The following is a 26691-nucleotide window of genomic DNA, read 5'->3' on the forward strand; positions in this document are numbered from 1 at the left end:
CAGCAATGTCGCGATACGATAAACCGCAATCGCGATAGGCTACAATCCGACCTTTATCAAAGTCGGAAATGTGATAGTACGCGTTTCTCCTCCTTACGCGAGGCATCACAACAACGTTTCACCAGGCAACGGCGGTCAACTGCTGTTTGTGTATGAGAAATCGGTTGGAAACTTTCCTCACGTCAGCACGTTGTAGGTGTGCCACCGGCGCCAACCTTGTGTGAATGCTCTGAAAAGCTAATCATTTGCATATCACAGCATCTTCTTCCTGTCGGTTAAATTTCGCGTCTGTAGCGCGTCATCTTCGTGGTGTAGCAATTTTAATGGCCAGTAGTGTACTTTAGAGTCATTTTAGGCAGCACTTCACTTCAGCATCCATACATGTCTGAAGGACATTGTACTGTGAAGATACAACAGACACTGTATAAACCAGACATTGCATCCATCAATGACGTATCCATACATGATGGGCTAAAACGACGAAATAATGTTTGTTTCCCTGTGCGGGAATCACGAACTGAGCGAGCATAAGGTTTGTGACTACGTGGCGTGTGGATGTTTGGATCGGCAGCCGAAGTGATTAAGGTGACCGATCACGATAAACGGGAAATCCGGGACCCGGTCCGACACAAACTTGCATTTGCCGCAAACAGGTGACGTCAATGTATAGCCGGAATATGCGAGCCTACTTCGTAATGTAAAACAGTTTCGTAAATTAGGGAGACATGATTTGTGGGAAAACCGGAACAGAAGAGAAAAGAATCATTTGAGATGTGGCACTACAGAAGAACGTTGAAACTTAGACGGGCTGATAAGATATGGAACGAGGAGGTTCTCCGCAGAATCGATGAGGAAAGGAATATACGGAAAACACGGACAAGAAGAAGGGACAGGATGATAAGACATGCGTTAATACATCACGGAGTAACTTCCATGGTGCCAGAGAGAACTGTAGAGGGTATAAACTGTGGAGGAAGAAGGATACTGGGCTACATGCAGCAAGTAATTGATGATGTAGACTGCAAGTGCTACTCGGAGAGAAAAAGTTTGGAATAGAAGAGGAATTAGTGCCGGGCCGCATCAAAAGTCAGAAAACTGATGACTAAAATAAATAAATAAATAAATTCGGAAATGTAATCGGTTGGCTGGGTGAACATAACATGGTTGATATGGAAATTGCATTTCTTGTAGCCACAGTAGTGCCGAACGCATCAACTAAGTACAAACCAGAAGCGTTGGAGACCAAGTTGTCTGGCCAAACTGTCGTTAACCATGGTGGCATTGAAACGGTTGATAACAAAATTAAGACCGACATATTAAACTCTGTCTTCCGAAATTGCTTCACCGAGGAAGATCACTATGCAATTCCTATGTTGGACCGCTATTCAGATGCCAGAATGACAGATGTAAAAGTTTAATGAATGTGAAAATGAAAAACAAGACAAATTACTCGACAGTGGAAAGGCCACCGGCCCTTATAGAATGCCCATTACTTTATATATTGAATATACAGAGGATCAGCCCCTCTTCTAGCATCAATTAATCATAGATCGCTGAATCTACCCGGTACTGCGCAGGTTGATGGTGCAGCTCTCGACGTTCAAAAAACTCTAGAATGGGTTCCACTCAATCGTCTAGTAAAAGTATGTAAATGCGGAATATCCGAAGAGATAAGCGATTAGACTGAGCTTTGTATCAAACACGCCATATCACGACTTTCGTCAAGTCAGTGCGCAGCCCGAGCGTGGCTCCCCTCGGGTTTCATCTCTGCTCATATGAGTCACTGGCTACAAAGACAACATTTTGGCGGAAAGCACAGGCGACTGCCTTCTATGATGAGGGTACTGGAAATTTGGTACAGAGCCACGGCAAATGTCAAAGTCGGAGTGGCGGCTATGTAGAGAAGTAGATGGAAGGTGTAGCTAACAGCTGCAAATAATACATTTCTGTTTTTCACTGTGGTTTCCATATTGCGACCAATCGGAAGTGACTTTCTGGACAACCTTCGTATTAAAAGCAACTGAGTTGCGCCGTATACTTGGACAGATGTATCCATGATGTATAAAACATGTCATGTAAACGTAAACATTTACACAAAAGTGCATTTTTACTATATCGTGCATTTTAAGAACGAAGAAGCCTATGTGGAATGCTTCGTGTGGTAACATTGGCCTTTTTATCTGTATATGCTTTTATTTTTGACAAACCTATTTATAATGTGTTGTATATTTTCAACGATAATGACAGCATGGTGTGAGTGATAAACGCATAACGGAAACGATTTTTTTTGAAGACCAGAAGATGGCAGTTTCAGCTGTCGGAATCGGTCATCAATAGTAAATATTAATTATTGCGATCCTGGCTGTTTTTCAAGTTAAATATAGGTCGCTCCTTCCATTTCCTCAATATGAGAAACTTCAGTTTTACGATTCATGAAAGAAGCTCCAGGTTTCGCTTTCGACTGAAAATATACCTTCACACAACTGCCTATACTCTTAACACACGAGAGCTTTAGCTAGAATGCAGACAGAATTATTATCTTTAGAGGAGAAAGTTTACTACGTCAGAGGCGGCAAATTTGCGGACTTTCTAAAGCAAAAATTGGCGGGACAAATACCCATGTGTGGAGCGCATATTTTCTTTCTGTATATATAACCTACTTACGACTGTTCACTGTGTAACATTCTCGTTAGAGTGCTGCAAGAGACAGCAGCACAGCGGAGGAGACCCGTAAGTCCAACAATCTTTTACTTTTACCTTTGCACACTAGGTATTAGATAGCTGCCAGTTCCACATTTACACTTCGATCCACTTGTACGTGGTCTCCTAACGTATGAGGGCAGTCACAGGTTCGAATTAATTAACACCTATAAAAGTCCAAGGTGCGACCCTCAGAGTTAGAATTGGTGTCTGTCCTCCACTACATATTCACTCTTCAGTGCGACACATTTTTCCCAATAATAGACGACAGTACAAGTCTTGACTTAGACTGTTCAACAAACATTTTACCTCGAATATTAGCTCCTCGTCAACCTTGTCGTAATAGTCTTGACTTTGACTGTTCAACAAACATTTCACCTCAAAAATTAGCTCCTCGTCAATTTCAAAATACCCACCACGTAATGGATTCTTCATTTGACGAAAGAGGAAGAAAATACTGATTGCTATGTCAGGAGAACAGGAGGCAGGGGTAAGATTGGATGGGCCAAAGAAGAAGCATGTATGACGGTGACGTGTGCAGAACCAATTGGGGCAGTGTTGTGGAGCACACCGTCCCCACCCCTGGGCAGCTTTCTTGCGACACTTCGTCTCGAGAGTCTCTCGTAACCGAGTCAGGAGATTTCGATAGTACGCTTCTGTGACGGTTTGACCCGTAAGAGCAAAATTCGTTAGCACCGTACCATGACAGTCTCAAGGAACTCTCTACGTCACCTTGCCCCAAGATGCCTCGGTCTTCGACCTTTACGGTGGTGGTGAATCTATATGTTTTCACTGTTTTGTTTCAGGGTCGTAATGACTGTAGTGAAGAAGGCGTAAGAAGACCTCTGACAGCTAACAGCACTGTTGCCAGCTTTCAACTGAGGGGCGCAATCGGGTGCAGGCGAGACAGGGCCTTCCTATATATCCGTGACAACACAGGTGTTGCCATAGAAACGTTTACGAAATCGCGATATGTGACTGGTTGAGCTAGACGCGCGACGCTGCCGCACCCAGCCCTCTGCAACTGTCACGAATCTTCTTACGCAGTCTCGACTATAGGAGTCTAAAGACGCCATCAGGAGTGGCCTGACGTAGCTGCAACATTTCAGCTGTTGTCTCAGTTTGTCGGGCTTTCTTAATGATTGTCAGCAGGCGCGAACCCAGCGGGCAGCGACCTTTGTCATTTCAAAATGTCACGCAAGATATTGGGAACTGATCCATGACTGATTTGCACTTTTCCCACTATCGCTTCGATTGTTATACGCCAGTGTTCGAGCGCAATGGCCTCCACTTCTCTCGCGATTCCCGATCCTGCACAGAGAGATGGTTCGCTACTTCTTGTTCATTCAGTGTTGTTTGTCAACACTGGAAGCATATGCGCCATTCTAAACACTGTGACATATGACGGTGCATTTTTGGTGAACACGTCCATCAACTCAGCATGGATTGTTGTAGCGCTGTTCTCTTTCAGATGCAGGAAACGAATCACCACACCATCCTCCACGTTATCAATGAGCTGTGCCATTTTGTTCTGGCAGCTATAGCACCGTGCTAAGGTAATGTGACGCGGGAATCCGTAAGTGTACCAGTACTGCAGACATGTAGTTGCTAACAAACAAAAAATTAATTTAGCTACAGTAGTTTAAAAGAAAAACGCCTTTTGCATTCTGCATATTAAGTTTAACTTGTGCACCCAGACGGATTTGCCTTTTTTTATAATGCATCTTCAGTTGGTGTCAGATCATCGACTAATTCATTATTTACAAGCCAAACAGCTTTCTCCCATGTGGCAAAATGGTTGAAAGCTTGGAGTTTTCTTCGTAGTCACTATTTTCGAAATATAGCAGTGTAGCTGCCATTTTCTGTGTCACATATGAGGAGAAAACGGCAAGTGCTACGACCAGATTTTGCAGAAACTTCTCTCAGCGGATGAGAGATAACAACAAACGAACGTTTGTCGGCTTATCCGTAGATGATTGTTTCTGAGAAAACGACGGTCAAAGTTTCCGAGATACTTTATGTGCCTTTCAGCGAGTAAATAGTTGAACTGAAACAGTGGTACAATGGCTAGGGTCACGGCCTCACACTTTTCCGCCCCATGTTTGAAATTCGATTATTTTTTTATTTTTGTTTTTCATTTATCTATCCATATCCGTAGAAGACTACTACATGAATATTTTGCAATATATACTATGTTGTCCTCGTTCGTCTAGTAACAGTTTGGCGAATGAATTAAAAAATAAAAAGAATAAATGAACTGGAGAATTATTTGAAATTGTTTTCGATGAAATTTCTGTAGTGTGTCTTGAATCATAATCAATCGCAAGCGCCAGTTTTCGGTAAATTGATCCGATATAGGTGGTTTACCGCAAAAAGATTGCCAATGCGTGAAATCTTCAGCAGTGTTAACGACATTTCTTTCCCACTTGAGTTTCGTACGAAGAAATGTCACTACGGTAAACCTGGCTTCGCGCGACGCTGGTGGTGTTCGGAATTTCTGTTTCGAGTGTTTCTACGATTGGTATCATCCACGGCAATGCACCAAATCTTCCTGTAGAATAAACACAAGAATAAAATATAACGATTAATATAAGAATTCATATACGAATGAAATATAAGAATATGAGGTTTTAATAAGATTGTAATTCCTCAAGATATCATACACTGACACACACACACACACACACACACACACACACACACACACACACACACACACACACACACCCATACATGAAAGTCAGTTGTAATTTTACAGTTAATGTAACGCCCCAAAAATCCCCTAACTTGATAAGAAACTTCTGTATCGTAACCTTCTACGGACATGGGCAGATAAATGAATAAAATAAAATAAATGAAAATAATAATCGTGTTTCGCGGAAGGGGAGAAGAAGTGAGAGACCGCTACGTTAGCCACTCTGCCACCATTTCGGCTGAAACATTGGGCGCTATAAGGTATCTAAGGTACGCCGAAAACTTTGAGGTTCATTTTCTCAGAAACGGTCTAGCATCTACGGATAAGCCGAGATGTTCGCTTATTTTGACTCCTCTTCCACTGAGCGGAGTTTCTGAGAAATGAAGCTATGGCTCTTGCCGTGCTCTCCTCGTTAGTCTGTAGAACGCAAAAGGAGTTTTTCTTTTAATCTACTGCAATTTATATATCGTAGCAGCGAAAATGGCCATCACAAGAAACTTAAGAAATTAACGTTATTCCTTCGAGGTATAATTAAAACTTTTTGACTGAACCTAGTTATTCTTGCCCAGTGGATGATACTGCAAGTTCTTCAGACAAGGCGTCAACATTGATCGTGCCTATTCTGCTGTATTTCATCACTTGGTGTGCGTATATTCAGCTCTTCTCATTGTATTTTCATTCCTTTGCCTGATCAGCTGAGGTTCTCTTTTCCATTCCGTAGGAACTTCGTATCACCTCGATAATATTTTATTTTCTTTCCAAGTGAGAATTTATTCTCGAATGCGTATAGTTACTTTGAAAGCCGAGACTTCCACCTTTTTGTTATATGTTATAATACTGTTTGTTAAATATTACTTTCAACTGGTGAAGCATCATATTCCATGTCGTAAGTGACAATTTGATCATCAGAAAATACCAACGTGTCGATTTATCTATATTGATCTAATTTAATGACCTATCTCTTGTGGGACGCACGCGTGCGAGCTTTTGTGTGTGTGTGTGTCTAGTTTTGGTTTGATGTTTACATTTCTATGATAACACCTTACAGTTTTTATCACATGCTTTAACTTGGGTCTTTCACTGATTATAGTTCTCGGGTTTACTTATGTCCCTATAAACAGTGTTTACAAAATCAGTAAAATCTATGTCTCTGCATAAGGAAAATTTCATCGTCTTTTCTGTAAGTCATCCAATATGGAAACATTCGTGTAGGTTCAACCTGTTCTTCAACAATCATGTTCATCAGACAAAATGGCATATGATTATTGCGATTATTTGTTTTACACTAATTTTATCATAACATCTGTAATTTGCATACAACCGTCAGATTTCTCTGAAGTTATCTCAGTTGATTTAGTCTCCTTTCCTCAAGACTGCCGAAAGTGTATTGCATCCCCTATTGCAAAAAATGGTTCAAATGGCTCTGAGCACTATGGGACAACTGCTGAGGTCATCAGTCCGCTAGAACTTAGAACTACTTAAACCTAACTAACCTAAGGACATCATACACATCCATGCCCAATGCAGGATTCGAACCTGCGACCGTAGCGGTCGCGCGGTTCCAGACTGTAGCGCCTAGAACCGCTCGACCATTCGGGTAGTCTCCCATATTTCACCTTCGGGTGAATTAAGTATTTAAAAACGACATCCATGGGCAACTGAAAAGATCAGCCTGTTGCAATCGTCTTCATCTATTTTGGGTTACACACAAAACCTGTGCAGGGCATCCTCCAGCGGAAAGAGTGTATTAATTGTAAGTTTTAAAACTGAAGTTGCTATTACCTGGTGGTATATTGACTGTGACGAATAATAATTACAAGCTGAAATGTTGTGCTACATTGAAGATTCAATCCAGTTCCAGTCCCAGTTCCAGTCACGCCATTTCGACCACGCTCTCGGAAGGCAGAAAACCAGGAATGGACACAAACCGCTGTCGGGTATGTTCGATACTGTATACGAGAAGAGCGCAGTAATTACCATACCACCGAACATGCAGTAAGTACGCAAGAAAAAGACAGAGGATTAAGATCATTATAGACTTAAGGTCAGAACCCAAGTCGACAACGTCAGTACACAGGGGGAACACATGTTCGGTTTGCAGCAGGACGGGGAAGGAAATTGGTCGCATATTTTTAAATGGAATCATAGTGAGATTTCGCTAAAACGGTTTATGCAAACCACGGAAACCTAAATCTGAATAGTCATCCCGTCGAAACATGCGACAAGTCTCACCGTAGTTTTATGTGAGCTACAGATCGGCGAGGAAGTTTGTTTGCTCTCGCGTTCGCAGTTTTGTCACGAACGGAGCAGCCGTCGTGACAGCAGGTGTATCGCTCCACGTGGCTGGACGTGACCCGCGCGGCTCTGCTGGCAGCGACATCCCTGTGAAGCGACTCTCTACGACATGGTTCCGCGCCCCAGGTTTTCTGTCGGAGTCCCAGCGTCAATCACGTCTCACGAGGAACCCACTGAGTGCGAGATCACAAGTTCAGTCTTTAGTAAGGCTCATTTGAAAGTATTGTGTTAATTTAAAGGGAAAAATGTTAGCTGTTAATGCCACTAAGTGCACTAGGAGGGTGACGGAGAATGAATGTCCGGGAGGTGCATACATCAATCTTCATTGGGATGTGTGTATTATACTTCACAAAATGGCCGCGCGGAGTGGCCGCGCGGTTTGAGGCGCCATGTCACGAATTGCTCGGCTTCTCCTTCCGGAGGTTCGAGTCCTTCCTCGGGCATGGTTGTGTGTGTTGTTCTTAGCATAAGTTAGTTTAAGTACTGTCTAAGTCTCGGGACCGATGACCTCAGCAGTTTGATCCCTTAGGAATTCACACCCATCTGAAAACATTCACAAAATGGCCGTCGTCGGCATTCCAGAAATGTTCAAAACAAACCATCAATTTCCACCATGAACATCGAGTGAAAAATGACGCCCCACAGTGAGAACAAAAGTTCGCACCATCATGATCGAAGGCGAACTCCTTGGGAGCTACAAACATTGCAGGACTTTCAGGTACGTGACCACTCTTAAAGAATGTCTGTAATATATGGTATTGGAGTAACGGGGTGACGAAGCTGATGCAATGTGATGGCATGCAAGCGAATGCGAAACAGTCTATCGTGGAGCTCATCATAAACTGGCGATTCTTTAAGGTGTAGCTGCCGGCCGCGGTGGCCGAGCGGTTCTAGGCGCTTCAGTCCGGAACCACGCGACTGCTACGGTCGCAGGTTCGATTCCTGCCTCGGGCATGGATGTATGTGATGTCCTTAGGTTAGTTAGGTTTAAGTAGTTATAAGTCCTAGGGGACTGATGACCTCAGATGTTAAGTTCCGTAGTGCTCAGGGTCATTTGAACCATTTTTTAAGGCGTAGCTGCAGATGGTGCTGCAGGTATTGCGCTAATATGCTTTACAGGTACGGAAAAATAACAAATATCCAGAGGCTGAATTTGTCCAGTGCTTCCAGGTGGTATGAACTGCAATATCTGAGGAGAGATAGTTTGCTCTAAGGGAGTATGATTTTAATACGCAGACGAGGAATAAAAAAAAAGCAAGATATTTTGACTAGCTATTGGCCAAAAGTAGTGCTCATACATAGTTGCACTTCTCTTAAGCCAATTTTCCCATCCTTGCTTGCTGTGACGTAAATATTCCCTACTGCCCTTGCAAGATCACGCACACAAGAAAGAATCGTAGCGGGGGGGGGGGGGGGGGGGGGGGTAGAGCACCTCCAACGTCTCGCAGCTCAATAAATAACTTTCCACGCACTTCACTATCCAGATTAACAGTCGGCATAATTGCAAACGAATACGTTAAGACTTCGATGTTAGTTGATCATGATACGACTCCCTAGGTACTTCTCATTTTCAGGATTCCTTTAATATGCATTTCCTCTTAAAATCCAGGCTGATTGGAGTTGAAACAAATTCCTTTCTGAACGATCGAGTAAGTTCGTTTATCTCATCTACAAATTTTCGGGCAGATTCCACAGTTTATGTGCATCGTCAGGTTGATGCTTATCTTACGTCTTCAAATTTTGTAGCACTGTTCGAAGTTATGCAACGAGCCACTGCATCCCTCGAAACCACTGTAATCTATGTCACGCGGAAGTTGATGTGCATAGCGTAGTAGGTCGCTATCATGCACATCCTGAAAATTGTCTCGAGTGTCCATGAAATGCCCCAAAACCGGTTTTTGTAAAAAATGTATCTTGCCCTCCCTTGAACATCCATACTTTTTTCTTATGCACTAACGGCCATATTGCTGCGGAATTATTCGAAATCATACACTACTGGCCATTAAAATTGCTACACCACGAAGTTGACGTGCTACAGACGCGAAATTTAACCGACAGGAAGAAGATGCTGTGATATGCAAATGACTAGCTTTTCAGAGCATTCACACAAGGGTGGCGCCGGTGGCGACCCCTACAACGTGCTGAAAAGAGGAAAGTTTCCAACCGATTTCTCATACACAAACAGCAGTTGACCGGCTTTGCCTGGTGAAATGTTGCTATGATGCCTCGTGTAAGGAGGAGAAATGCGTACCATCACTTTTCCGACTTTGATAAAGGTCGGATTGTAGCCTATCGCGATTGCGGTTTATCGTATCGCGACACTGCTGCTTGCGTTGGTCGAGAGCCAATGACTGTTAGCAGAATGTGGAATCGGTGGGTTCAGGAGGGTAATACAGAACGCCGTGCTGGATCCCAACGGCCTCGTATCACTAGCAGTCGAGATGACAGACATCTTATCCGCATGGCTGTAACGGATAGTGCAGCCACGTCTCGATCCCTGAGTCAACAGATGGGGACATTTGCAAGACAACAACCATCTGCACGAACAGTTCGACGACGTTTGCAGCAGCATGGACTATCAGCTCGGAGACCATGACTGCGGTTATCTTTGATGCTGCATCACAGGCAGGAGCGCCTGCGATGGTGTACTCAACGACGAACCTGGGTGCACGAATGGCAAAACGTCATTTTTTCGGATGGATACAGGTTCTGTTTACAGCATCATGACGGTCGCATCCGTGTTTAGCGACATCGCGGTGAACGCACATTGGGAGCGTGTATTAGCCAGCGCCATCCTGGAGTATTCCCCTGCGTGATGGTATGGGGTGCCATTGGTTACACGTCTCGGTCACCTCTTGTTCGTATTGACGGCACTTTGAACAGTGGATGTCACATTTCAGATGTGTTACGACCCGTGGCTCTACCCTTCATTCGATCCCTGCGAAACCCTACATTTCAGCAGGATAATGCACGACCGCATGTTGCAGGTCCTGTACGGGCCTTTCTGGACACAGAAAATGTTCGTCTGCTGCCCTGGCCAGCACATTCTTCTGATCTCTCACGAACTGAAAACGTCTGGTCAATGGTGGCCGAGCAACTGGCTCGTCACAATACGCCAGTCACTACTCTTGATGATCTGTGGTACCGTGTTGAAGCTGCATGGGCGGCTGTACCTGTACACGCCATCCAAGTTCTGTTTGACTCAATGCCCAGGCGTATCAAGGCCGTTATTACGGCCAGAGGCTGTTGTTCTGGGTACTGATTTCCTAGGATCTATGCACCCAAATTGCGTGAGAATCTAGTCACATGTCAGTTCTAGTATAATATATTTGTCCAATGAATACTCGTTTATCATCTGCATTTCTTCTTGGTGTAGCAATTTTAATGGCCAGAAGTGTAACTGACTTTTTATTATGCTGCTGATGATCTTCCATGTACGTGATTATGTTTCGTACCCGCTCCTTGGATAACGATTGTCATTTACTACGTATCACTGGAGACGGGATTTGTGGCTCCCCGTTCGCCAACGATGGTGAACTACAGGGCTCGAAACTTGTTTCAATAACACTGTCACTTGTTAAGCACGTATCGTCATCATTGTACTTCGGATATACGTTGTCTGCACAGTTGTGAGTGTATGACATCACACATTCCACTGACTCATCTTTCAGACAGGCTAATATTACGTCTGCCACATCTTTCTCATTCAGTGAAATTCCTTCTGTTCCTTCCTGACGAAATGTCAGTTCGGCAACTGTTTTTGTAGGTCATTACCAGCCAAAATTGTGCTCGGGAAGCGAGAACGCTACCGCGAGACCACGAGCTGCGGACGGACAACAGTGAAGCAGCGCCATATTGCTGGAAGCACTGGCTAAGGTTGTCGCTAACCATATAGCGGCGCTCTCGAAGGCAGTAGCGTTCATACGGTTTGCTGAAGAGATTTTCGGATACTAACAAATATTAATCACTGAAAACGTATCACTTCGAATCAGTGTAGGAGAAGTTAATTCTCTCCCACCTTCCCCCTACCCACTCTCTCTCATCAAACACATACCAGGAAGAAACAAGTGACAGAAAATAAAGTCTGTTTCTTAGCCTTAAGTCTCTCTCTCTCAGTCATGTCTCTTCCCTCTATGGTCGCTCTGTTTCCTACCTATCTGTACTCTACTCCGTAACGAGCTTCGAGCTTCTCTCACCAGCTTTTTACAGCTCTGCCCTTCTACACCAACAATATGATATCATAGCCCTAACATAAGAACAAGAATAGTACCGAGACACTTTCCAAAAATAGAATAAACATTAAATACCAAAATTGTCTGACAGGGTGGCATCTCTACGAACACCAAATTGCCGGCCGCGGTGGTCTAGCGGTTCTAGGCGATCAGTCCGGAGCCGCGCGACTGCTACAGTCGCAGGTTCGAATCCTGCCTGGGGCATGGATGTGTGTGATGTCCTTACGTTAGTTAGGTTTAAGTAGCTCTAAGTTCTAGGGGACTGATGACCATAGATGTTAAGTCCCATAGTTCTCAGAGCCATTTGAACCATTTGAACGAACACCAAATTATAGTCTGACAAAGTGAAGTGCGAGTAATTAGGCCTTTAGTATGCCCTGATAAGTCTAGAGAGATAAAGTTAAAACTCTCCATGCATTTAAGATACACTGAAAACAGAACATTAACTTTCATCTTAAACGATAAGTGTTAAGAAATAAAAAATGCGGAACCACGTTCTCCGTTGTTACCTAGCTAAGTTCGGAATGGTCTACTATCCTCAGGGTAAGTGAATTGGTGCGTTGTTGACGAAAGTGATGTAACAATCAAACGAGAACCAGCCTAGCATCCTGAGAAGATCATCATGACGTGTGAAATTTTTCTGTAAGTTGTTCTAGTTGATACTTGGGATGGATGCCTTCAACAATGACAAGTGTACATATCTGCCTTCACCGCTGAGCTAGTATTCTGTCCGTAATGGCCTCTCTGTGGAAGGGAATTTAAATCAGTTTACAAATAGAAATAAACGAAACAATAAAAAGTTCGACCTCTACAATTTCGGCCTGTAAGCAGCTGATTAATAGTGTTGGCGCAGCTGTTATGAAATATGCAACTTCTGCATTGTCCACGGCGCGTGTCCCTCGACCCGCATTGGCTTATCGCGATGGCGGATGCCGCTGAGAGGACTGCATAGCGCATGCGCAGTCGGCAGTTTCCGTCGCTACTGTTTCCCCACCAGTTGCTGCACGTATCCGAGTGCACAGAACGAGCAGGTCTCTGTGAATTTGTTCAGCCACGTATAGACCTTAGTTTCTGCACCTACTGCTATTGTCCATAAACTACTATAAAGCGTCTGGAAAATGTTGGTCACAGATTATTTACTCAACGTTGTTTTCACGTAAGGAGCACTGCAAGAGCGAGAAAGAACGACTGATATGTGTCGTTGTGTGAGCTGCAATTAACTCTGTATCTACTAAGCTGCACGGGAGATTTGAGTAAGAGGCTACGGATCAATGGCAAGTTGCTTTATGGAAGTTGTTTTTTGGCATTTTATAAGCATGCTTTCGAAAGGCAACTGCAGCCTGCAGTTAAATCTGTGACATTGCCTAGGAAGTTCAACAGCATTCTACCCAATCAAACGAAAACAGCTTCTTGTTTTACCAACAGCTGAAGGTATAAGGGGGATCAAAAAGTTTCCGTTCGAATGCCGTACAGTACAGAATCGGTATGCAAACCAGGCAAAATCGCCGTGAGCACTGACGCGCAAGATTGAAGATACCCGTTTGGAAAAACACCGTTTCCTGCTGCGTGAAGAAGTTCATAGCTGCCTGCTGGACATCATCGTCCGACAGGAATAGTCGACCGCTCAAGGGCTTTTTTTAAGGGACCGAAGGCTTGATAATTCCAGGACTATAGGGCAGGTGCTCGAATTTCTCCCACTTGAGTTGGCGTGACTTCTGCGTTACGGTATTTGCGATGTGTGGGACGTGCGTTATTACGAAACAGCAGTACCTCATGTCGCAATTTTACCGCACAGTGGTTTTCGACAGACATGCTCTCTCACACACATTTTTCATTTTCCAATGGATGTCTGCCGTATTTGTTCCTCGGCAGCCAAGAAAAGAATAACAGCACGTTGGTCCCGTTTGGACGCGTTTGGTACTAAAGGCGGCACACGTTTCCGCATTTACCGCATACTCGTCGGAAAGACGCGAATGCCACATTAATCCCTTTTCTACAAGTCGGTGCACGCACGCTGCAGCAACGCCCTCAGACAGAAACTTTTTGATCGTCCCTTATATGTCACAGTTAACATTTCACACCTCCACCGTTCACTATGATAAGCTATATTTTTATTTAACTTATTCTAGAACTGAATCATTAACGCTGTAATCGTATACAATGACATACTTACCTTTAGTGCGGTACAAATATTCAGAAGTCTGCCAAACATCGGACCAATGTGAGAGGATGTCACTAATACGAGGGTTGTCCAGAAAGTAAGTTCCGACCGGTCACTAAATGGAAACCACAGTGAAAGTCAGAAACATTTTATTTGCAAGAGTTACTGCACTTTCCATATGCTTCCCTACATAGTCGCCGCTCCGACTTAGACATTTGTTGGAGCGTTATACCAAATTTCCAACACCATCCTCATAGAAGGCAGCTGCCTGTACTTTCCGATAATTCTCTACCCTGGTCTATAGCGCGTAACCTGCGCCCAAGTGTTATCTTCGTATCCAGTGTTTCATGTGAACAGGACGAGCCAATTAGTGCTCTGTTGTGGGTGATCGAACACTTCCCATCGAAAAGGCTGCAGGAGCGTCTTCACTGCCCCTACAGAGTGCGGCTGAGAATTGCCATGAAGAAGGAAGTACGTGGCAGTTGTGTTAGGTGGGCTGCATTCATTAAGGCGAAACCTCTCAGCGGGCCCTCCTACTTGGCGGGAGACATCGTTGTTCTAGGCACCTTTACTCGCTCACAGTGCGCTCACAACTGTAAAGAGCGTCTTGATGCGATCGAAAGTCATACCAGAGACACTACTCAACACATCTGTGCAAAGCTTCATCGGGTTTTCACTGTGGTGTCCATTTCACGACCGGTCGGAACTTACTTTCTGCACAATCCTCGTATTATCTACGAATACGTCTATGACCACTAACGACTGTGAAAATAACAGTATCGATAAGGATACATGGGAATGAACTGAATTTTGTACCACAGATTAAGTACGTAACAACAGTCAAACCATTTAGCATTCTGCTGCTCAACTATGCAACATAACCAGACTATGGTCACTACTGTTGCGTCCAATATTTGTACACATTATAGTGATTATGGACGTTGTCGGTCACTTATTTTTATCTTAACGCATTCCCATCCCTACCTCTGCAGTCTGGTAGAATAACATAGCAACAGTCGCCAGTCAGAAACGAGCCTGAAAGCCTTTCTATATGACACTAATATCACTCATTTTCTGATGTTTCTCCCTCATATTTTTCAGATAATAAGTGATATGTATATTTAATTTTCTTGCTTTTCGTTGCTATCTTTTAGCTGTTATTTATTTATTAGAATGAAAGTTAATTTCCTTACAGCTATATTTTTCATTTTTTTATGTTTGTCTCATGTCTGTACAGTCGAGTTCAAGACAACATTGTCTCATCTTCAGGTACCTGTTAGGAGTGCTTCATGAATCAAATGCCGTACTTACTGTAACTCTCGTTCCATCAAGGAAGGCGCCTGTAATGCGTCTGTCACACAGTCTGATAATTCGTATCGAAAACCCTCTGCTCTCTCTGCATCGAAACGAAAGAACGCCACAGAGAATGGAGGATGTTTGAGACGAATTATCAAACTGTGCGGCAGACGCAATGGAATAAATGTTATCATTCAGTCTACCAACCCAGAATGCTATGGATACGACACTAACATTCGTCATTTTCGAGAAGTTTTATGTCACTCCCTATTCCGCTTAGGGGTGAAATGTCATCGCACCTGTCACCTTTTAGCCTAGCAACATCGAAACCTATATATTCGGTACAAATGTCGTTTGTCTCTGATTATTTTAACCCTTCCCTCTCCCTTTCACCCATTTCTCTAATTTTTTCCCCAATTAGATTGTCATGTTAGTATCAAGTCTGCTTGAAACTACTCCAGACTTTTCAGCGTTAAGCATCCATGTCGCCACTTTCCCATCAGACTCCAACAAATACCGCTGCTATTGTTGCCTTTCACTCACTGTATTTTTTATTTTATACAGCAAGTTATCTGTGGGCCAAGTTCGGTTGAATTTGCTCCAAGCATTCAAACTTATGCTTTAAATATCGCTCCCTCCTAACGCTATCCCACCCTGAGGACTGAAATGTTACCTGGACTGTCACCAACCAACATTTGACCCCAAAAACTACATATAGGACGCTGGTATAAAACGTTCCCGATTATTTAATGTGGAATCCCATTCATAAATGTGATAGCAGTGTATTACCCCGTAGCATATTTTTCTTGGTAGTAGGTCATATATGTGCCAAATTTGTTGAAATTGGCACAGGCTTTGTAAGTAGGGTGTTTAGGTTTTTATGCTGGTAACGCCACGTAGTGCTCTGTACGAAAATCGCTGACTGCGCTGTGTGCAGTCTGTGGCTGGTTGGTCTTATTGTTGGAATATTCGCTAGTGTAGCGATGGGCAGATGGAGGTGAGCCGCTAGCTGTGGTGGAGATGTGGCGGGAGAGAAGCCAGTTTTGAGAGGTTTCTATCAGCGGACGATCTGGACGTGTGTTCGTCAGAAAAAGGAAATTTGTTTAATTGGATGCCACAAAATTATTTTATATATATATATATATATATATATATATATATATATATATATAATGACTTTTAAACGCTATTAAGGTAAATATATTGTTTGTTCTCTATCAAAATCTTTCATTTGATAACTATGCCTATCAATAGTTAATGCCTTTAGTAGTCAGAATCTTTTATTCAGCTGGCAGTATTGGCGCTCGTTGTATTGCAGTAGTTCGAGTAACAAAGATTTTTGTGAGGTAAGTGATTCAAGAAAGGTATAAGTTATTGTTAGTCAGGGCTATTCTTTTGTAGGGATTATTGAAAGTCAGATTGCGTTGCGCTAAAATATTGTGTGTCAGTTTAGTGATGATCAGAATAAGTAAAGAGAAAACTGTCTGAGTACGTTGAGTTTTACTCAGCTGTTTCTATATAAAATAACGTAAGAGTTTTTCCAGCATTGTTATTCTTAATTTCCTAAGGGGAAGTTTGAGCGCTACACTGGGTACCTGGTAATGGACAACGATAGGCGGTGTGTGAACCGCTCGCTTTTATGACAGCTTGAACTCTGTTGGAAACACTTTGAATGAGATTTTTGAATGTCTGTGGAGGAATGCCAGCCCATTCTTCCTCATGAGCTGAAACCAGAGAAGGTAGTGATGTTGGACGCTTCGGTCTGGAGAGATGTCGACGTTATAATGTATTTCAAAGGCGTTCCATTGAGTTTTCGAAGAGTCGAGGTGTCGGCTTGTCACAACGTTTCTCGAGTTTCCTGCTCGTCGTCTTCAGGTGCCTGAAGATAGCGACTAGGAAACTCGGAGAAACATTGTGACAAGTCGACACCACTATTCGGCTGATAACCGGAGAACGTTTTATGAACATTTATACTTAGATCTTGTTCTAATGATATCCATTTCATTGCTGTTATGTGGTGATACGTTTCGGGTAGTCTTAAAAAGACTTTTTTATAATGCACTAGTGCGCAGAACGTAAATCCGAAAAGTAACTTTCGCCTGATGTGTCACCTCTAAGTAACATAACTCGATGAAACTTGGACCATAAGTAGAAAGAACTGCTACAGAACGGTATAGAAGAAAACTGAAAGAAGTACTGAATGCGAGGAACAGGAATGACATCTTTATTGAAAGAGATTTACTACACTGAACTCACCGCGATTGATGTTACTCACCTGGACACTGTAAAAGGCAGAAAATGGTTCCCAGTAGGGTGGGTGATCGCCACGGACGGCAGTGTGTGCTCAGCAACGCGATCCCATGCTGGCCATAAGGTTGGTAAGCAGTTCTTGTGGTAGGGCGTTCCATTCTTCCAACGGGCGGTTGGCAACTGTTGGATGGGCGTTGAAGCACGTGGACTTGCTGTAATACGTCTGCCGACAGCCTCCAACACGTGCTAGACGCGATCTATATCGGGTGAATGAGCATGCCAGCCCATTAACCGAGTTTGCTCTTCGAGTGCAACTCCAACCACGCAATTCGATGCGGGGTGCGTATTGTCATCCATAAAAATGAAAGTCAGGGTCAAGCACAACTCGGAAAAGACCCACATGGCGAAGGAGTCCGGGGTTACAATAGCGTTGTCCGGTGAGACTATCATGTTCAAAGATTTGTTGGTCAGTAAGGCCGTGCAACACTTTGCCACCCCGCATCATAACACTCCGACGACCATGTTCGGCAACCATCTCGGTAATGTTCTTCGGTTCAGTAGGTGTTCCCACCTTCCGACATACGAAGGTATGTAATGCAACCATGAACGTTGTCGAACGTGATCGTTTTGGTGGTCCAGGAGCTATTGTATGGGGAGGGACAACGTTACATGGGTGTACCGACCAACATTTTTGAATACGGTACACTAACTGATCAACGCTATTGTGACACCAGACTCTTCCCCATGTGGTCTCTTTAAGGGTGCACTCGACCCTGAATTCATTTTTGTGGATAGCAATGCGCTACTGTATAAAACTGCGCAGGCGGAGCTCGTGGAACGAGAGCATATTTGGTTAATGAACTGGCGAGCCGTTCCATCGACTTAAATCCCATCGAGCACGTGTGTGAGGCGTTGGAGAGAGGTATTGAAGCAGTTGTCAACCACGCTGTCTCAGGAATGGAATGGTGTACCACAAGAACTTGCGCTGCGACACCTAAACTGTCTGCCAAAGGTTCTCGTTTCCACGGTAGCCTACATGAAAACAGCTTGCCGCAGCTAACGAGCGAGATAAATATTGATAGGCTGTCAGGCTCTCATAGTAATAATCTCCCCAGCACCAGACCTTGGGGAAGGCATGGATTACGACACTACTTGCAGGAAGCCAGTGATTTGAATGGGCCCTGGGGATAGACGGTAGTAATTGCGATCGATAATAAAATATTTAAGATTTTTAAAATAAACAAAGAGATGAAGTCTGAAATTAGTACAGGACAAGGTACTGTTAACCGAGATCAGTCTCCACTGACACACACACACACACACACACACACACACACACACACATATATATATATATATATATATATATATATATATATATATATATATATAAGTTTAGCTGGAAAACAAATGTTCAAATGTGTGTGAATTCCTAAGGGACCAAACTGCATAGGTCATCGGTCCCTAGACTTACACACTACTTAAACTGACTTAAACTAACTTATGCTAAGAGCAACACACACACACATGCCCTAGGGAGGACTCGAACCTCCGGCGGAGCTGGGAAACAGTTCGGGGAGAGAATTCTGAACGATGAGAAACAGGTTTCGGCATCAAAAAACGGGGTGGCAGAACTCGGTCAACCTTACCGCATGGCTGGCGCTGCTTCTCTCCCGTAGTATCACGAAACAGCGATCGCCAAATGACCGGAACGGCGATCGAAACCGTGTGTCACTACTAGACTGTGCCCGAAGTAACGAATCGTTAAAGTTAAATCTTACCGTAGCGTGACGGAGCGCGCCTATAGACAAGAAGCGGTCGCTGGGGAGACGATAGCTGGTGGTCCTTCCAAGAAGATGTTGCAGAATAGTCGAGAGCGGAGATGCTCAGGGTTTCTTTTAGCTGGTCGATACCCCACATTAATGTGCTTACGGCTGAAAAAGGCAGTTCCAGTGCGAACTTGCTGCGCCTACTGGGCCATAGAACTTGCCGCTTCCTTTTTGCCCCAGAGGTTTCCTAACCTGGCGCAGCCTTGTCCGTTGGAACGGCGGCCTTTTCTGTATTCGTGTGTAACTCAAGACCAAGCAGATGCTCCGTTTAGACTTGAATCTTTTCAACGGCCGCGGCAATATTGAACAAATTTTTAATTTCGGTCAAAATAACGGCAGCCGAAAGCTGTTTAGCGATTTCGGTTCCTCTTTGTGTAAGCAGTTACCGTTTCTTTCCTTTCTGTAGTTATTTAGATGCTTTAGTCCGTGGTTGAAATCTGTAGACACTCCCAAAAAAACTGGTAAGTGAATTGTGGAAACAGCAGCGTTTTGTTTCCATTAAAAGACGGCCGGCCGGGGTGGCCGTGCGGTTCTAGGCGCTGCAGTCTGGAGCCGAGCGACCGCTACGGTCGCAGGTTCGAATCCTGCCTCGGGCATGGATATGTGTGATGTCCTTAGGTTAGTTAGGTTTAATTAGTTCTAAGTTCTAGGCTACTGATGACCTCAGAAGTTACGTCGCATAGTGGTCAGAGCCATTTGAACCATTAAAAGACCCCGAATCTCTCCCCTGCTTTCATATTCATTAATTACTTCTCGACTCATCCTTTGTTTCCGGCCTCGTGCGGCCTCCCACACGCTCGTCCGAGGTCTTGGCGTTTTGGGAGGGTTCGTAACGCGTTGTGTTACAAACCCGGTACGACCTTGTGGCCAGCATAGGAGGACGTTACAGAGTTTGCACCGCCGTCCCTGGTGACCAGATGCCGTTTTAAGAACCGTGTCCAACTTCTATAATGTCCAAGGGGCCATCACAAGTAGCGGCTACTTCAGTGTTATTATTGTTTTTGAATGAAAGTGTCATTTCTCTTCGTCTCATTGTGTACTTCTTTCAGTTACCTTATCCGGTACACTGTAGCAGTTTTTCTATGTACGGTTCAAGTTCCACGGAGCTGAGCGACACATCATGCGAAAGTTGATTTCGTCCTCAGGTTTTGCGTACCAGTGTATTTCCGAATTCGGGCACTGAGTAGATGGAAGCAAAGTGTTGTGTACATAGTTCTGCGTAGTCAGCGCGTACACAACTTTCCCAATAGAGCGCGCCCCGCTAACCACAACAGCGCAGGCGCAGCGCTCGTCCGTCTCCGCTCTACGAGATGGCGCTGCCATAAAGACGGACCAAATTTTGCTTCCGCTGATCCGCGTATTAATATGTAACGCAGCCAATGAGATTGCTGCTAACGTAGAACCTTTTCTCCTCGCGGATCACACTCGCGCAGTGATACCTGAACGCGCGAAGTATTATAACGAGTGTACAGACCTCCGATTAGTCAGTCTGCATTAGTCTATAGTCAAGTTTCAGTCTGCGCCTAATAAGATTATCATATTCCTGTACATAGCCATGAAGAGAAATGTGTAGACACTTTGTCAAGTATCAGAGATATGTGAGAATAAGATTAACGTACCAAGACCAAAGGAACTTCAGATTGTCAATTGTAAATAGCATCCAGAATCAAGTTAAGTAAGGTCTACCCTTTTTATTATTTTAATAAATGTGTGTGAAAATTAATCAAGTTCTGTTTAAAGTGGGTCACCGTCAATCTGCTACTCTAAGCGTGCAAGTGGCATTTCTATCGTCTGACCTAACGGCAGAGGATAAACACGCCACGATAAGACCACGAGACATATTGCTGACACTCGCCTACTTCGTTAGAGCGACAAGTCAAATAATTTGATGGTGTGTGTACCGAAGGTCTTACAGTACGCACACCACACAAAGAGATTGGTTAGGACATACAACGGCTGGATAGTTTCTCACCGGAGTCTGGGTTGATGCGCGCGCGCAGCTGCAGCTTGGTGCCGATGGGCACGGCCTGGTCCACGGGCAGCTCGCCGGTCAGGTTGCCGACGCGCGCTGGCGGCGCCTCCTTGTACAGCGCCACCTCGTACTCCAGCCGCCCGGGGGACTCCTCCGCCACGCCCGACACGCGGGCCCCGTGGGCGCTGCACACAGGCAGACACTGCGTCACTCAGTCTGCGGTGACCACTGGTGGCTCGTGGTAAATTTTACAAAAGTACTACAATGTGGGGGTTTATAGCCATCTGATTTACAAGGGTAATAATCGTAACTACGCTGAACCACCAAACAAAATCGTATAGGCATGCGTATTCAAATACAGAGACACGTAAACAGGCAGGATACGGCGCTGCGGTCGGCAACCCCTATATAAGACAACAAGTGTTTGGCGCAATTGTTAGATCGATTATTGCTGCAGGTTATCAAGATTTAGGAGAGTTTGCACAGCATCTCCGAGGTAGCGATGAAGTCGGAATTTTCCTGTACGGCCATTTCACGGGATTACAGTGAATATCAGGTATCCGGTAAATAATCAAATCTCCGGTATCGCTGCACCCGGAAAATGATGCTGCAAGAACAAGACCAATGACGACTGAAGAGAATCGTTCAACGTGACAGAAGTGCAATCCTTCAGCGAATTACTGCAGATTTCCATGCTGGGCCATCAACAAGTGTCAGCGTGCGAACTATTAAACGAAACTTCAGAGCTGAAGGCCCACTCGTGTACCTTTGATGACTACACGACACGACCTCGCCTGGGCCCGTCAACACCGATATTGGACTGTTGATGACTGGAAACATATTGCCTGGTCGGACGATTCTCGTTTCAAATTGTATCGAGCGGATGGAAGTGTACGGGTATGTAGACAATCTCATGAATCCATGGCCCCTGCATGTCAGTTGGGGACTGTGCAAGCTGGTGGAAGCTCTGTAATGGTGTGGGGCGTGTGCAGTTGGAGTGATGTGGGTCCCCTGATACGTCAAGATACGACTCTGACCGGTGACATGTAAGTAAGCATCTTGTCTGATCACCTGCATCCATTCATATGCGTTATGCGTTCCTACAGACTCTCGAAATTCCAGGAGGATGATGTAATGCATACGTGCATTTCCTTCACGTGTTTAGGCGAAGTATTACGCACATTTATGTTCGGGAATGCTCAGTAGCTGCCAGGCTACACGTACATCTGACAATTATGCGTCAGCAAGGAGCATAAATGATAATATCATAAGAGGCAATGTTGTGCAACCTTAGTAGGGACAAGAAATGACTATTCGGGAGTAGGACCTTGCAATCTGAGACAATATTCCGAGATAAACTTCCGTCACAATGTCCGCAAACGTGACGTCAGATCCGCCTAGCAACAGCGATCCGAACGCCCATTGGCTCTAAGTTTATATATATATATATATATATATATATATATATATATATATATATATATATATATATATATATATATATATATGTGTGTGTGTGTGTGTGTGTGTGTGTGTGTGTAAGAAATGAGTGAAGTGTCCTTATTGGCTGAGGGAGAAAGGTGGCTTGGTTCCAAGGAGATTGGGAGATGTTAGGATGACACAGGGGATGGTGCTGCTTTAAAGATGGGTGTGGTGTGGAGTGGGGACAGTGTCACCTTGCAGGGAATCAGTAAACTGATGCCACCACTAAAGTTCTGTGGGGGATCTACTAAGGATGTTGAGGTCTGTGGCAATAATGTAGGTGGAAAACGCATGATCTGTATGAGTGAGGAAGTCATACAGGATGGGGAAATTAGGCTGTATGTAGTTGGTGGCAGAGGTAATGGTTAGGGTTTGGAAAAGAGGATAAGGATAAGTTGATGGTGGGAGTATTGTATAAGGGTTGTGGCTGAACAGGTATGTTCTTGTTGTGGCCAACTGTAACTCCACCTCTGGCCAAGAGAAGGAGGTTGTCTGTGTGGTGGAAGATTTAGGGAGAGGTTTGGATGATGTGATAGGGTTGGAGGAATATCTCATTAAAGATGAATGTATGGACGTTGTGTTGGAATAGGTTATACATTAAGCGGTGTTTATTAGTGAGGAGAGAACAGACATTGTGGTACAGTGTTTTGTGTAGTTATAAGAGCTGAGAGTGGTTTGTGTGGATGAGGTCTGATGAGATTTAGACAAGGCTGTCGAGGGGGGTGAAAATGAAGTGGACCTGGTTGTGGGAGTAGGTCACTCGGGTGTTGAGATGGAAGATGGTGTGGGCAGCAAGGGACATTTGTTGGAGAGTGTATGGACGTTGGAATGAATGGATATTTTGGAGGAAGATTGTAACGAATTTGATAATATCTTCAGCTTTGGGAGTTGGCCAGAGGGAACTGTTGGGATGAGTCGGGTTATCAGTGGGATGGATTGGCACAGTGGTCTCTGCATTTGGCAGAGTATGTGAGATAGGAGTCATTGCAGGTGTTTCAGGTAGGAGGGGATGCTAAGTTAGGCCTCTGTTTAAAAAAAAGGGAGGTTTTGCAGTGTGGACAGCTAGGATAGTCATTGTAACAGGGACATTTTTGGCAGCTTTAGGACTGAGTATGGGATTTTGAAGGTTTGGCCTCGTGACGGTGGTGGTAGACTAGGGGAGAAGTTCTATGGTGGCTGCAGATTCAGAGGAGACATGGACGAGGTGAGTGGGGCCCAGGTAATTATTGATTTGTAGAGATTTACAGACTTCTAAACCCGGGTGGTTTTTCAGCTCAGATTTGTCACTTCCTCATCCATGATCTCAATGTCGACCTTTCTGATCACTGCAGTGAGGGTGTGAGGACAGAGGGAAGGTTGAGGTTTTTTGGCCCTGGGTGTGATGGTGAGAGGTGCTAAGAAGCCTTTGGGACCAAAGGTGATGTGAGGAATTTCGGAGAGTAGGGCAGTATGGAAGTGGGGATTTATGGACTTTAGTAAGACAGAATGTTTCCTTGCGATGAGTTGTTGTGTGAGAAGGCTGGGTAGGTAGTTTTTGGTTTCAAGGGTGAGAGATTTGGGTTTAAGGAACTTTGGGTAAGGGTTGGAGAGGATGAAGATGTAGATGGTAGGGGAAGAAGTCTGAGGAGGAGGAGTTGTATCCATTTACTGAGTGTCGTCAGATTCAGTTAGCAGTTGTTTCGGTGTGGGAATGAGAGAGATATCAGTGGTTTGACGTTTTGTATGTTTCGTAACAGCTGTTGGAGGAAAGGATGGTTGTCGGATTGGGGGTGAAGGTATCTGACGATGTTGATGGTCACCTCGGAGTTGTGCAAGTCCTCTAACAGGGTTAGCATGGTTATTGCAGTGTGAGGTGATACTTGAGACGTCATTTGTTGCAGCGGTGATGAGATGTGAGACAGTGTTGAAGATGGTTGGTGATTATGGCTGGAAGAGAAAAGGTACGGGGAACTGGGGGCAGAGAGAGATCTATGTGTAATTCCTGCAGTAGGACTGGACACTGTAGGTAAAGAGGGATAGATGTAGCGGGGAGGATTAGATGATATGCTCCACATAGTGACAATGGCAGCAGGAGATGGAGAGGTATATATTATTGTCATAGTTGGGTAGTCCATGGTGGCGAGAGTGATGAATGGCATTGACTGCGGTGAGTGGCGGCCGAAGCGATGCTGAGACGACGGTGGCGAGCTGTGGTGAAGTTACGAACAATGAGAATGTCTCCGATGTGACAGAGATGGAAGCAGCTATGTGAGGCGTGATGAGTTATCGGCGACAACGTTGGAGGTGGTGACGATGATAAACAGGCGACGAAACGACAGTGAGGCTGATGGAGGCCAAGACTGGCAGCGAAGATGGGATGTAGTGGCGAGAGAGAGATGTCGGTGCGAAGATGATGACTGACAGCAAAGATGATAGCGGTTAGACAGCAATGGCATCGAAGACGATGACACGTAGCGAGAACTGCCAGAAAAGACGACGACGACGGAAACGAAGACGACTGAAAAATGTTCCCTATTTGAATTTAAACCCTGAGGGCAGCCCAGGCAGTTCTTATTCAAGAGAAGAAGAGGGGTTCCAACCCTCGAATGCTTAAATGAGAAAAGTTTGGTTCTTATATACCGGCGGAAGTGGCTGTCATCGGACTCTGATAGGCTGTTGAGGATAACGAGGAGGAGTGTTGGAAGACTTTTATTGGTGTTTTCATTACTTCTCTTCATGGGCGGATATAGTGATTCTCGATTGGTGTTTGCTTTATTGCTTGCCACTGGTGAAAAGAGGCGAATGGGAAAGGGGTGGCAGTGGTAATGTAGCATTTCATCTGTTTTGCATGAAATGTCAGTTCTACAGCGTACTGTAGCCAAAAAGCCTAAAATTTTGTTGCTGTTGTTTTAGTTTTACATAATATTCCTGCATGTGCATTGCCCATATGTAACTCACATTAATAATGGTTATTATAATTCCTTGTACGTTTCCTTACAAGTACGCTATTTTGGGCAAAGTCTAATGACAGAAGGCACTCTTTGCGCATTAGTCTCAAACCAGAATGTGGCAACGACGGGTGCAAAAGAAAAAAATTGGTGTGTGTGTGTGTGTGTGTGTGTGTGTGTGTGTGTGTGTGTGTGTGTGTGTGAGGACTTGAGTCGACCCTGAGATTTGGCTATTCACACATCCTCCCACGATAACCTGTGACATGGGTGCATGTAGTGGCCATATCGCTTCAGATGTGTGACCTTGGTCGCTTTTTCCTGGTGGTTTCCAGAGTTTAAAAGAAACCATCTTACTTGCCGAGGTCGATAAGTTCCGCTGACTTCCAATTTCAAGAAATAAGCACAATGAAAATACCATTTTAAATACGCTGTTATCAAGAGTTACATATTAATAGCCGCGCGGTCTAAGTCGTCTTCCCACGGTCCGGGCGGCTGCTACCGTCGGAGGTTCAAGTCCTCTCTCGGGCGTGGGTGTGTGTGTTGTCCTTAGCGTAGGTTAGTTTAAGTTAGGTTAAGTAGTGTGTAGGCTGAGGGACCCATGACCTCAGCAGTTGGGTCCCTTAAGAATTCAGACACACACATTTACATATTAATAAACAATTACAATACCATAACACACTATCAGATGGCCGTATGCAGAAATTTTAGTCTGGTTAGTCCGTTCATTATATGCCCATTTGTTACTTTGGGTGCGACGTTTATATGACACATATCAATAATCTGAAAAATAAAGGTTTCCGGTCCCCGTGGTTGTGATAACAGATAAGTAGGCTTAAAATGGTTGCAGTATTT

General features: G+C 44.4%; 1 protein-coding gene across 1 annotated transcript in view; it reads right to left on the bottom strand.

Moving 5' to 3' along the window:
* Positions 1-26691, bottom strand: part of LOC124789818 — a 274122-nt gene that overhangs the window by 110919 nt on the left and 136512 nt on the right. The window contains exon 5 of the mRNA XM_047257301.1: positions 21431-21615. Coding sequence (XP_047113257.1) covers positions 21431-21615 — 185 coding nt within the window. The remainder of the gene's footprint in view (positions 1-21430; positions 21616-26691) is intronic.

This window comes from Schistocerca piceifrons, chromosome 3, assembly GCF_021461385.2.
Source record: "Schistocerca piceifrons isolate TAMUIC-IGC-003096 chromosome 3, iqSchPice1.1, whole genome shotgun sequence".
Lineage (NCBI taxonomy): Eukaryota > Metazoa > Arthropoda > Insecta > Orthoptera > Acrididae > Schistocerca > Schistocerca piceifrons.